General features: G+C 41.8%; 1 protein-coding gene across 1 annotated transcript in view; it reads left to right on the plus strand.

The window, feature by feature from the left end:
• The first annotated feature begins 848 nt into the window (after positions 1–848).
• Prkar2b (protein kinase cAMP-dependent type II regulatory subunit beta) overlaps positions 849–14140 on the plus strand; it is an 82960-nt gene continuing 69668 nt past the window's right edge. The window contains exon 1 of the mRNA XM_013152394.3: positions 849–1365. Within this exon, the coding sequence (XP_013007848.2) occupies positions 1062–1365 (304 nt within the window). The 5' untranslated portion in view covers positions 849–1061. The remainder of the gene's footprint in view (positions 1366–14140) is intronic.

The raw sequence follows: 14140 nt of genomic DNA on the forward strand, positions 1-14140 counted from the left end.
TAATTGGCAGGAAATGTTTTTCTCCACTTCAAAACTGTAAAATTTGCAGAGCAGCCTTCATTTCAAAGTCAAGGGCATTCACTTTAAAAGCACCGACTTCTGACCGTCCTTATGTTGCAATAGGCATAATTTTGAAAATTATTCAAGGCGTTAGGAAAGGTTTTAAAAATAAACATTAAGAGCCTAATCAGGCAAAGCTCTTTTTGCTGTTGGACCATCTGCCCCCCAACTGACATTTTATCCAAATTGGACTACCCTGGTTGAAAGGTATCAATCAACTTTGATAAGGCTTTTCAATAAATAGTGCCTTTGCCTCGGTAAGTACAGTAGCATTACATGCATGGAGGGAACCATGGGAGAGCATAAGGCAAGGCAGTGCATAGGATAGACAGGGGGAGGCTGGGTAAAATGTGGCGGAGGAAGATGTCACAAAGATGGGATTGGCATCTCTGTGCAAAAGAGAAGCAACAGCACTATACAGCTTGCAGCAAACGACATCACCAACATGTCTCATGGCAACTCGACTCTAGGAGGAATAAAAACACAAGGCCACCACTGAGGTGGGAGGCTGAAGCTTCGGGACCAGCCGCGCGGTACACGTCGGGCTCTGCTTGGGCGGCCCTGGAGGACGCCGTGACAGAGCCCAGGCGTGGGGCCCCGCCGTGCGCCGCGCGGATAGGTGGACGGCGGGCGGCCGCAGCCCGGCTCGGCGGCGCGCTCCGGCGCGGGTTGCCATGGTTCCGGGTCACGTGGGCGCGCGGCGGGGGGCGGGGCGGGGCGCCGGGCGGGGAGAGGCGCGGCCGCGGCGGCGGCGGGAGGAGCCGAGATGCTGCCAGCCCTCCCGGGGCCGCGCTCGCTCAGCCGCCGCCGCCGCTCCGAGCCGCCGCGCGCCGGGAGCCGCGGGCCAGCCGGGCCGCCGGGGCCCAGTGCGCTGCCGCGCTCGCCGCGGGTCGTGCCGCCTGCGCCCTCGGCGCTCTCCTCGTGGCCGCGGGGCCCGAGCCGGCCGGACCGCCGATCGGGGGCGAGGGCGGCGCCGGGGCGCCCGCCGCGCGGGAGGCACGATGAGCATCGAGATCCCGGCGGGGCTGACGGAGCTGCTGCAGGGCTTCACGGTGGAGGTGCTGCGGCACCAGCCCGCCGACCTGCTGGAGTTCGCGCTGCAGCACTTCACGCGCCTGCAGCAGGAGAACGAGCGCAAGGGCGCCGCGCGCTTCGGCCATGAGGGCAGGACCTGGGGGGACGCGGACGCCGGGGGCGGCACCCCCAGCAAGGGGGTCAACTTCGCCTCGGAGCCCGTGCGCTCCGACTCGGAGAACGAGGAGGAGGAAGAGGAGGAGGAGGCCGCGGACGCAGGGGCGTTCAACGGTGAGCCCGGCCCCCGCGCGCCCCGGCCCGCGCCCGCGTGGAGCCCGCGGCGCTGCTCCCGGCGCTGCGCTCCGCCTCCCCCGCGCCCGCCACCCCCTCGGCAGCCGGCCTGCCTCGCCCGCGCGCCCACCTTCCTCCCGCGCCCCTCGTCGTGCCCTGCGCGCCTCCCCAGCTCTGGGGGTGCACCGCGGAGGTCTCGGCTCCCTCTGCCGGGCGCGGTTTGCCCCTCGCCGTGCCATGCTGTGTAGGGTGGGCATCTGCTGGAAGCCAGCTTCGGCTGTGGTTGGAGCTATTTCGCTTGGACACCATTGTGCATGAAGGAAATCGGTCCACTTGGCGACTTTTTTCAGCCGTTAAATTTATTAATGGGGTGTCGGGAAAGAAAAGGCGGAGAGGATTAAATTGGGTTTGCTTTGCCATTGTCAGTCAGGGCGGTGGATTCACCAAAAGGAGCGTGAAATCAGTCTCTGGGGGTAGAACAAAATTTGGTGGTAATAGCTGTGACATTCTTGGACACGGTGATTTATTATTTTCCAATTCACCAGTACCATATTGTGTTATTTTTGGATACACAACAAAGGATCCCATTTATCTTGCAACCCATGGGGTCTTTGGAAGGAAGGAATGGGCCAGTGCTCTGAGTATGTGTGTGAGTGTGTGTATGTATTTATCATATTAGTGGTTTCTTTGCTTTTGGGGGGGGTGTGAAAAACATTGTAGGAAGTTTTGGAAAGCTTGTTGGTTGTCTTTAGAATGAAAAGCCAGTGAGTAATTGTAAGGACTATGCCAGACACTGAAGCTAGAAAGAATGAATGGGAAAGAAAAAGGAATTTTCTCAAATAGCTGCTTTTGGCAAGTCCCACCCCTTCTGCTTACAACCCTCTTTCCCTAACACACACAGCACACACGCACGTTTACAGCCTCCAGTATTTACACAGCATGTCCAGATCCCATTTTTATGGCATTCCAGGCTCTAAGACTATGGTATGCAAAGGGCCAAGTGTTTTCTCTTTGTGGTGTAAGGCAAACATACATGCAGCATTGCACCAGCTTTTATTTATTTATACTGCTTGTGGTTTGTGTGTCTGCAGTGCATTCCATATAATGAAAACATTTTCAAGTGTTACTTCATTTCCCTGTGTCCCTTCCTAGGAAGATGTTTCTTTGAAAAATTACATGTTGAAATGGGTTATAAAACTCAAGCATTTTTAGCTTGTCTGAAACAACCACAGACACCGTGGAAATTAGTGTTCTATGAAGATGCAAGGGAAGATGGTTTCTTAACATTTTAATTGCGGACTTTTTCAGTGTTTTCCAGGGTAGGGTAGTCATGAGCTTACTTTTTTTGCACAAAATTAATCAGATAGTTTTATCAGAAACAAGAAGAAATGGAAAGAGTACATATTTTATAGAGATGAGAAGAACCAATCATGGATGACATAGAAAAGGCAGTGGCGTCTAATACCTGACACATCCATACACACACAAAGGGAAAAAAAGACTCATTTCCCAGATTGGAGGAACACTGGGCCAAAGACTTGATACAGAAGCTGTGTATGTTCTGTAAAATATGTTACTGTTACTACTATTTTGTGTTATCCTTTGAGGTCCTCTGCACCAGTATTTCTGTTTTCTGCCCTTCAGTGCATGCACACTGTGCACTGAAGAGATGTAATTTGCGTTTTGCAGTAAAGAAGTAAGCTGTTAATTCATAAGCAGGAGGGTAGTATTTTTATATGGTTATCTCTGCTCTCCACCATAGGTCTACTATACAAAAATCACTTACTGTGAGTTTTAATAAATATTGGTTAACTGGTTACACTATTTATTCCTCCATTCTACCGTGGAGGGCTTTAAAACTTTTTTAACTCAACCAAATCCCATTGGATCCTTACCCTGGAACATGGATTTATATTTGTAACTGAGTCTTTGGCAACAAAGTCTTCTTCTAAATGCAGTGCTTTTTTTGGTATTTTCTATTGTAATCCTCTTTTGTTTTGAAGTAAATTATACTGAGACTCATAGCTTAAAAACTTTTCATTGTAGCCTACAAAGTGATTGGCAGACTTTCTTATAAATGGCCAGATAATAAATATTTTAGATTTTGTGAACATCTAGGTCTGAATCACGTCAATAGCCCTTTTTTATTATTTTCTTTTTTTAAAATACAGCCTTTAAACCCATACCCCAATTGGAAGTTATGATGGTTCAAAGCTGGCTGTAGATCAAGGCCACAGTTTGCTGAGCTCTGGCCAAAGGAGGGGAAAGGTCAAAGTAGTTTTGTTAGAGATGTATCAAGAATGGCCCTGGAAAATACAGCCCTAGCAGTTCGAAGTCTGTCCCCAGAAAAGTGCCAAGGAAAACCCAGTAGATACTGGGTAATTTTCCTGGCGAGGTAAAGAGTAAGCTTGGAAAGACAACACAAGACCTGCTGCTGCATCAGCAATTTTTAAATTTTCATGTGCATTTCAGGCTCTTTTGATTGAGAGATGAACATTATCTGGTGCCATTCTTCACTTGATCTTAGCCAGAAGGCCAGGAATGTATTATCTGATACCTTTGGAGAGCTTTTTTGAGTTGGGTGTGGTGGAACATACTAATATCTTTTCTTTTTTCTTGTCAACAGACATCTCAGGTCATTTGAATACACTGACTATACTTTGAAAAAATGTGGGTCAGGATATAGTGATGACAGTATAGTAACAGTTCTTGATCTTATTAGTAGCTAAAAAGAACTGTCATTTGCTTTGCACTAGCACTAAATGCTTGGATTACCCCAGCTCTATGAAGAAGATGGGGCCGTCATTTTCCTGGTGTTTCACAGCCGTCACGCAGCTACATTAGGATTGGGACACTCATGGGCCTAATTGCATCCCTGTGCTCTTCATTACAATTATTACTGATTTAATGACTGAGCCATTAAAGGTCCTTAAAGAACTGGTCGCTAAATGAGGAACTGTATATAGTATATAGATAATATATATAAATTATAGTATATAGAACAAAGAAATGGTCAAAGGAAACTCCAACTGGATGTCGTTGCTTTTGTTGCCCTAACTCTTATAAGCAGTATTTTAATGAATAACAATGTAAAACTACCATACTGTACAGCATAATTGGGAAAAGTTATAACACAGTTATATCTCATTTAGCAACCTACCTATTTAATGACTATTAAAATTAGTCACAGGTTGCTCAGGTTTAAGACCTGTCTTTTTGTTTTGGAACAGTTCTGCAAATCTTCTTGAGAGTCTCAGTGTCTTTTTTTGGACCCTACACCTTGGTTATATAGTAGTGTAATCTTTGTGATTTACTGTACAGCCCTGCAGTTTGTATCTATTATACGTTACAGTATTGCCTATAAGAGTTATGCAAGTAAAAGCAAAGTCATCCAGTTGGAGTTTCCTCTTTGTCTGGATATTGTAAGGTACATACTACATACAATTTCCCACTTAGTTACTAACTCAGTTAACAACTGAGTTGCAGGAATAGAACTTGGTTGTTAAATGAGTGTCTGTACTGTATAAACAAGATGTACTGCACAAAAAGACACTGAAACTCTATAAACAGAACTGTACAAAAAGAGTCTAAGTCTGAGTGGTGGGTCTTAACTCCAAGAGTGCCTTGTTAATAAGTCCAAAAGTCATTCAGAGAGAACTATCTGTATCAGATTTATCTCCAGAAAGAGCTGGGGTGGTACAGTCTGAGCTGGTTCCTTATATTATCAAGCTCTTCTCGAGATCCTTAATGTGTTTTACCTTCACTGCTTTGGGAAACTAACTTGTCCAGGGTCATGTACAGAGCCGTTGTGTAGCAGAGCCTGGTTTCTTGTTATTTGTCTGAACTGAATTCCAAGATCATTAAGGAGTCGTTAAATGAAATTTGTTCTACAAGCTGACTAACAGGTTGCCTCTTTATTTTTCCAATAATGGTAATGGGTTTGCATTGTTGGTTTGTATCTTCGCTCATGAGGTGATATTTATAACAGGTTAGAGTTAAAAGGCAAGTCTTCGACCCTGCAACCCATGTCTGTGGATTTACATGAGGTTCAAACATATGACCTTAACTTCATACTGTGGTGGTTAAACTAGAAAGCCAGGTAGGGAATCATGGGGTTCAGGCATCAGTGATTTTCGAGGGACTGTAGGTGACACCAGTCAGGGTACTAGACCAAACGGACAGGCGAAGGTTATCTTTCCTCCTTCTACAAAGGAGGTCTTCCCCTGCTGATACATTCCTTACCTTTCTCTCTTTCTCTCTTGTACTTTTGTTTTTTGTAGAAGAATAGATTTTAATAATTTTTAATATTATTACTTTGTTTTCTGTCAGTTCTGGTTAATATGAGTAAAACTGTTGGGTGTTGGGCTTATGGTGACCTGGGAAAGCTGTTGGGGTCTGGAAAGAAGCTAGAGTGGAAAACCTCGGCATCTACTCTGCCTCCCTCTTCATCCTACAGAAAGCAGATAAAGCTTGACATGTCACTTATGAAAGGCTAGTATTCCTAACTTAGAATTTATTAAAGGAGTTTACTGTAGGCCACAGAGCTGAATCACGACTAATTTGGAATAAAATCTGAGGTAACTAATAGTTTTATATAGGCATCCTTGTGGGAACTTGTGTTAGTCTTCAGTGAAATAGGCAAAATTAAAAATGGAGTAAAAGCAATTCATATTACTTTCATAAATTGACAGGCGGTAAATTACATAGAGTCATAGGCAGAGCGGTCAATCTGGGAGAACAATTAACTACTCTAATGTGACATATTAGAAGAATTGATTTTCTACATTGCAGAAATAAAAGATCCACAGTTCAAAATCGATATGTAAGCCACAAGAATAGAGCCATACCTTATCCAGCAAGCATATCACAGACACATAAATTAAAGCTTAGTGGGCAATAACTAGGCCTAATCTTTCTGTCACCTGTCAGGTCTTTTTAGAGAACCCTCTCTACCTCTGATGATTCCAGTCTAAAAGGAATATAGAGAATTTGCAAGGGAGACTTAAGTATCTCGGGTAAAGTGTTAGAATGTTGACACTTGTGCAGGTGCGACGTTAAGAGTGTAAAGTTATTTGTCACGAGAAGAAATATTTGAAGGAGAGTTGAGAGTATCTCCCTGTTGAGTTTTCCTTTGGTGACTGATTATTAGTAAACATTCTTCATCCCTCTTAGACACAATATGAGATGGATTAAGCCTTGTTTGAATTTGAATTAAAATTGTCTGAAATGATTTATAGGTTCCCTACAATTAAGACAAAGCAGTAGGGGCAACAGACAGATTGACTCCCCAAGAATCTGCTGTGAAAGTTTTTCACCGTCTCGTCTGTGACCTGGGAGAAGCGAGGTGCAGCTTTGAAGACTTATGCTGGCTGATGTACTGGGCTCACCTCCATGTGCCCTTTCTTATTAAGAACTCGTTCTCTCTGTGTGGCCCCTAAAGGTTATTGCCAGACAAAGCAGCCAGTTGTTAGCTGTTACTTCCTGTGGGATGTGGTTGCCAACATACGCCTGAAGAAGTTTATTTTAGCCATGATAGTTCTCTTGTGCAACAGACTCAAAGTTATGATGCCCTTTACTATTTCATGCGCCTCTTAGATGCATTTATTGTTTGGGAAAATGTCTACGCATTTTTTGATGAACTGTAAATTTAAGCATTTTTTTATGTAACTAGCAGTGTGCTAACCACACTGACATGTTATTTTTGCGTTAATGGTACTGCATTAAGGTTACAGGGTAAGTAGGTGACTATTTTGAGGCCCTTAGGGTAGTGTAAAGAGAAAACAACGGCTATGTGTTGAAGACAAGATTTAGTTGATAACTTGTCTTGTGGAAATACAAAGTTTTCCTATAGAACAGCAATATTCATTGTGTTTTATGGAAGTAAATCTAACTTTGACTTTTTGGAGAGCGACTAGGCAAGCTGCTCACGTAGCAGTTCCGTGAAGTCATGTTGCATAGTAATACACTTCACATCATTTCAGATTATAATTTGTAGCTAAAAGCTCCAGGATTTTGTAATTAATGAGACAGTATAGTCTTTGGCTATTAGAGATTCACACGATAGCTTTAAATCCTCCCAAAGTGGATTACATCAGTCATGACAGTGGCTAAAATATTGAAGCCATTATTTTAGTTTTGAACATAACACCGTAATTCTAGAGAAGATTTAAAAACTGTTTCGAGTTAGAGATGGTAATTGTGATTCTCAAACTAGAATGGTAGAAGGCATTGTTCATTTTAATAAGTGTCGAGTGGATTGCATTGGGGGTTGAAATGGGAACAAAGGGTTGGAAATAGTGGCCCTTTTACTCTTGCCTTGTATTATTTTGTGCTTCAGGAGAAGAGAGGTTAAGACAGAAAAACAAGCCAGCAAGGCTGGAGAGGAAGAAAGGGAGAGAAGGAGAATTGTGCAGGACACACGAAGGCTTCCTTGATTAACTTACACACTGTCTGACGGGAAGGTATGCAGTTAAACCACCTGAACAAAGACTGATGTGTTCAATGTTTTCCTGTTGGTGCTTGTGATAAGAATCCGGCTGTTCACTCCTTTATGTAAGACAGTTTTAAGTTTTTCACTTGAGGCTACCCACAGTGATGCGCTGTGTCTTGGTGGGAGTCTAGTAAATATTGAGTTTTTTTAATTGTTAAAAATCTCCCCATGGATTCCAGTAAATTTCCAGCTGTCAAGATTTTGTTCGTAGCTGTGTTCAGAGAACGAGTGTACAGTATTTCTCTCTCAACTATGCAGATACCAACAGGAGACCATTGAATCTGTCAATTAGGAGGGTGTTTATGATGCCTTAAGAAAGTCATCTCTTGGAAGTAGCAGCAGTAGAGAAGCTCTCCAGTGGAGGGCGGGGATTGATGGGGTGTTTGGGGGGGGGGGAAGTCCGTGAAGGAGATGCAGGTGATGGACCTGTAGCATCCGTGATAGAGATGTCCGGGAGTCACAGCATCTGAAGGGGGCTGGGACCCCGGGGGCCTCTTAGAAGGAACTGTGGAAACTGGCATGTGAGATGCTGGGCTCATTCACTCCCTGGGCAAATATTTATTGAGCACCAACCCCTTCTTTTTATTTCTTGTTGTTGTTGTTGTTGTTGTTGTTGTTAGGAGAAAAGAAATTACTATGTCTTCAATTTGTTGTACAGATTGCACATGTGATCGTTTTGGACTAGTAGGTGAGGAAGATGAGGGAAAGAGATGTTCTGTTACTAAGTGTAGCAGCAGGTCTTGGCCTTATAAATTTGGTCTTGTTCATAGTGATGTAGCACAGTAACATTTTTGTGTTATTTATATTAACATATTATGCATACTTTGTGTGCTTCACCAAGATGCTGGATGCTGTCTAAAAAACTGACCTGAAGAAGACTACTTTTTGTACTTTTTGTCTTCAGAATTCCCGGCTCTCTTCTCTTTGATTCGTTTTCAATGCAGGAAGACCTATTAGTCTGAATGTTTGTATCAGTTGCTTGAGAGGAGGCTAAAGAAACGCATGCACAGTTTTTCTGAGTTGGGTGCTTTGCTGTCATCTTAGGTCCCTTTCTTGTCCTTTGCAGTCTTAGGCGGACTGTCTAATTGGAATGATAAACACTGCTATAAAAACCTCTCTATGATGCCAATCATTATCTTTATGTTGTGGGAGCGAGTTTTGTGTCTCAGAAATTCAAAATGACTCAGACCGTACCATTATGTAATTATTTTGTGGAAAGAATTTGAGCTAAAATTTTCAGGTCATGGCTTACATGCAAACAAAACAATCTTTTAAAAAAATCAAATATAAACACAGTTGTTGTAACATTTATAAATGCTTCAGCAATAGGTCCTGCCATGTGTAGCTTAATATGTTTGGAAACAAAATAAATAAATATTCCAGTTGCTACTGTTTAAAAGTGTTTCTTAATTTTTAAAAAAAGACAAAAGGTCAGAATATAAACACGGAAGTAAGCCCTAGTATTCCCGTGTCCATTTGGCATTGTTTAATTTACACTGGCTGTTTCAAGACAAAACAGTGTTCCCAGTGACATTAAGGGGAGTTGGGGTGGCAGTGCAGAAGAGAGAGAAAAAAGTTACTCATTTGAATACATTTCAGATCCAGAAATTATCTTTCAAAAGGTCATGTTAAGTTAAAACATGACTCAGACCTTTCTCCCTTCCCATTATTATAGAAAGCTAATGTTTGTTAAGTGCTGTTCTTTCTACTTAATAACATTCTGTAACATTTTGGGCTGCTGACACTCCAGATGTTTGAACAGGGCACTCTAGGGTGTCCTTTAGTCTCCCTCAAAGGAAAACATGAAATCAGGATTCAAACCTGGCAGTTTGGCAGTTTGGTCTCAGAGCCCATCTGCTGAGCTGTGATACAAATACTTTATTTTCAGTAACTTTCTAGCAGCACCTTGGTTGAAAGCAGCATTCACCTCTCCCTTTTACAATTTATTTTTTCTGTCATTTCTGCCAGTATTAACACTTTGAACTTTAGAAACTCAACAGAATGTTTATTTTGGAAGTAAGCACCTTATATACTGTTTATTTCTCTAGACTTAGATCCTTTTATTAACAAAACATTTCAGCATAGAGAACACTCCAAGGATGTCCTCTGAAGTTGTATAGATGTACTGGTACATTAATAGATTGTATATATGATAAAACTTCCCATAGTATAAATTTTGAAAGGAGAAAGTAAAATTGTTGACAAATTCAAATTTTTCCTGTCTCAAAAAATTGCCTTGTATACACTGTGTCTGGGTGCCTGAACTTCCTCTGGGAAACCATAGCTGAACTTGACAGTATATAAAATAGCTGTGATTCACAGGATCTTGTTTATAATGTGTGAGTACACACATCCAGGGGCCTCTTAAAAATAGACTTTCAGTAGATAAGTTCCCTGTTTGATTCAGTAGAAGTTTGGTAGAATATGGAGAAAAATTCAGTCCTGTAAGAGAATAAAGAACATGGACCTAATTCGGGCTTTTTCCTTTAAATTTGTAGTCTTCTGTGTACCTGGAACTGATGTTCTTAGTACAAATTTTGTGACTAGGACATAAAAAGTCGTATTATGTTATAGGTATTTAGTGAAGAATCACTACATTGGAAGGCCAGGCTGAATTAGAAGAAAGTCTAACGTTTAAAGAAGCGCAGAGGTGGACACAGAGGTGCCTCCCTGTAACGTCAGCATTCTGGGAGACAGGAGGATGCAGGTTCAAACCCAGCCTGGGCAGTCAGGGACTCGCTGAGACTCTGCCTCAAAAAACAAAACAAAAAGGGCCAGCCATGGAGCTCAAGGTGAAGACCCTGGATTCAATCCCTGTGTGGTTCCATAAAAAATACAAAGTAAATTGATTTTAAGTTGGTTTTGGAAGGACACCTCTGGGGATGATTCTTATTAGGGAGACTTCACTAGCTACTTTTTTGTAACTTTTGAAAAAGACCGTTTATCATGTATTTTTAATTTTTAAGTATAAAAAGACATGAAGAAAAGGCAATTCTTGCAAATTAAGACAACATTGTGATCATCTTACCCCATAAAGAATGGCTACATCAAGAAGTTAAATAATAACAAATGCTGACCAGGCTACAAGGGAAAAGGTATCCTTCTGCATTCTTGGTAAGAGTGTAAACTCATATACCCGCTATACAAATCAGTATGGCGCTTCCTCAAAGAATTAAAAATAAAAGGGCCACGGTTACAGCTCAGTGGCAAAAGTGCCTTCCTGGCAAGCACAAGGTCATGAGTTTGATTCCTGGCATCCAAAAAAAAAATTAAAAATAGGAATTCCACTTGACCCAACTATTTCTCAGAATTCTAGGTACCTTCCCAGAAGGGTAAAGCATTGTATCACAGTGATCTATGCACATACATGTTTACAGCAGCACAATTCATAATAGCCAAATCCGGAAGGCAGCCTGTGTGTCTACCAGCAGGTGACTGGATAAAGAAAATGTGATGATAACACAGTAGAGCACCGTTCAGCATTAAAAAGGATAGATTGGAGTCATTTGTAGGAAATGAATACACATCGAGACCATAATTTTAAATGAAACAAATCTGACAGACTAGCTTAAATATCGTATGGTTTCTCTTCCATATGAGAAACCAAAAGTATAAGTAAAGAGTAAAGTAAAAGGTAGACCATAGGAAACGGGGAGCTAATCTTTGGCAGAAGGGAAAGGCATCAGGAGATAAAGGAAGAACTAAGATGTGTTACACACATATATCTGCTGCCCACGATCAGTGTGCTCGTTAACTACAAACGTACTAATAATCGCAAAGGCAGTTCTTTTGCAAATACTCATTAAATGTTAAGTAAAACACAGTTCTGGAGGCACTGGTCTTCTCCCCACACTCCTTGGTTCCATAAGCTCGATTCCACTCTTCCCAAAGGTTCGTTCCACCTAACCCTACCAGAAATCCTTGCCAGTTCCCCTCGTAGGTGCTGGTAATGTCAGTGTGATATGAATCTGCCCTCCCCATAGCTTAGGAGATCCCGTGTCCCCACACCAGCCGGGTGGAAATGGGTGGGAGAGATGCGCTCTGCCCACCTTGCCTGGGTCAGGTTGCACTTTGCTAGTTATAGGCTCGCCAGTAATCTTTTAAATTAAAACTCCATTGAATCCTAAATGTCTTATACTGAATGTGTGTAAATGTACAGGGCTTGAAACTTAAACCCTTAACACTAGTCTCCTCGTAATCCTTTACACTGACGCTTTTAAGCATGTTCATGGAATGTGAAAACTACTTGCTTGTGTTGAAAATGAGGTTTTTGTCACTTTGGGGTCTGACCAGTTGGTCCTGCCGCAGAATGAAGAGAGCACAGGCACACACGCTTGTCACGTGAGTGACGATTTCACCTTCTAACCCAGGGGACGTCCTAACCGAGGTGTCCTAGACCCTGTGTGGCACTGGTCCTGCGTCCACCCGTCCTGTGTCAAACGTGCAGTGGGTAGGCCGCAGCAAACCTGCCTTTCCTCTTCCCTGCCACCCTCCTCCCTTCCCTGCGCCAGCCCTGCAGACCTCTCCAGGCGCTCTGGCTCCCTGGGACCCTCCTTTTCCTGTAGCTCGCCTTGCTGAGGTTCAGATGACAGCCACACACTTCCCACATTCCTCCTCTACGTGCATAGTCTCTGTCACCTCCAGGGGCTTTGGTTTTAGAGTATGTTGTCCTCTGCTGTCTCTCTTATTTCCTGTGCTCTGGTTTCATTCTTTTTCCCTCCACTGATTTGATAAACATGATCACAATGCTGTTCCCCCAGCCCTGCACAAATCTTACACAGGGTAATTCGTTATTATGGAAGAAAAAACAGATCACTTCAGCTGCCAAAAATTTAAGAGTAACACGTGAAAAATCTGAACTAGTGGAAACTTTTTACAAAGTACCACAACTTCTCTTGGGCATGAATCTGTTCTGTGCTGTTTATAATTTTTGAGCAAGTTACTGTATGATCTGGGCCACGTTTTCCTTATTTGTGAAATCAGCACGATAGTACCTAGCTTAGAGGGCTTTTGTAAGATTTGATGGAGCTAATGATGGCTAGTAAACACTAAGTGTCTTGTATGGGTTTATTAAAAATAAGTAGCAAGTTTTAGAAGTCCATGAGAACATGACAGTTTTTTAAAGTTTGATTAGAAATATGAGAAGCTTGCACTTGATCTCGAGGCAATGTTTTTTAAAAAAAACCTTATTAATAAAAATTTAAAAGTAAAGTCTTTAAATTTTGAAGCTATCTCATTTTTTTAAAAACCTGTAGTCCTTAAAGCTTGAGCCTTCTTTTCATTGGAAATTCAAAGTAAATATTCTGACTTTTTTAGAAAGGTGAAAACGCAATGAGATAAAGCTTTTCTTTGTTTTCACATCATCCTCTCCCTTGACAAGTAGGTATTAAACTGGCAGAATAAATAAATTTGTGTGTGTAAAATCTCTGAGTTTATGGTCTTTTTTGAGTTTTAACAAATCCTTTTTAAACAATTTAGAGCAGAGTAGGTAGGAGTACTAAAATAGTGCTTTATTTAAATAGGCAGATGCTTGCAGTAAAAACATGAATATGTGCCGGAATATAAATTAATTGTAAAAAATTAGTTGCATTAAGTTGACAGCTTGGTGCCATTCCTCATGTCATAATATTTATAAAAGTAATCTCATAGCGGGGCAAATTTATACCTGTCCACATTTTACATTAGTTTGTGGTTTTATTCCTAAATCATTAATTCTTTACCTGATCAATTACAGATTGCTAATATCTTAGTATGGTTTAAGAAGGGAAAGCTTCTTTCAGATCTTTCATCAGGATCAGGTTGTTCACAGGTCTTTGGTTTATTTGTTTTTGTTTTTGTTTTAATCTCTTAACTGCCATTAACTAAGCAACACCAGGGCTCTGATTCCTAATTATTTTTATAATAACTACCTTTTAATTCATTAAAAAGAATCTAACAGTTATCTTAGTGCTTGAATTTTAACAAAAAATCATTTGTATAAAGGATATTTCATGGAAAATATTTTAGAAGCACATTTAACGTTAAACTAATGAAATGGGACCTAATGTGTTTGGGCTGATAGTATCAGATGAGAGATTTTTGTCTTCTAAAATTAAGTAGAACAATTACTTTTTCTCCTTGTAAATTGTGAGTTGTTTCCAGTAGGAGAAAAGAAACAGAGACCAAGTAACATTCAGGAGAACCGTCCCCTGGCTCTGAAAATACGAACATTTTTGGCACCCTTCAGTTTTTTCTTAAGGACTGTACCACAAGTGGAGTTATTTGGTTATATTTGCTGTGCATTGT

The sequence above is a fragment of the Cavia porcellus genome, unplaced genomic scaffold (genome assembly GCF_034190915.1).
Source record: "Cavia porcellus strain 051 isolate PalLab524CR breed Dunkin Hartley unplaced genomic scaffold, mCavPor4.1 scaffold_2, whole genome shotgun sequence".
NCBI lineage: Eukaryota > Metazoa > Chordata > Mammalia > Rodentia > Caviidae > Cavia > Cavia porcellus.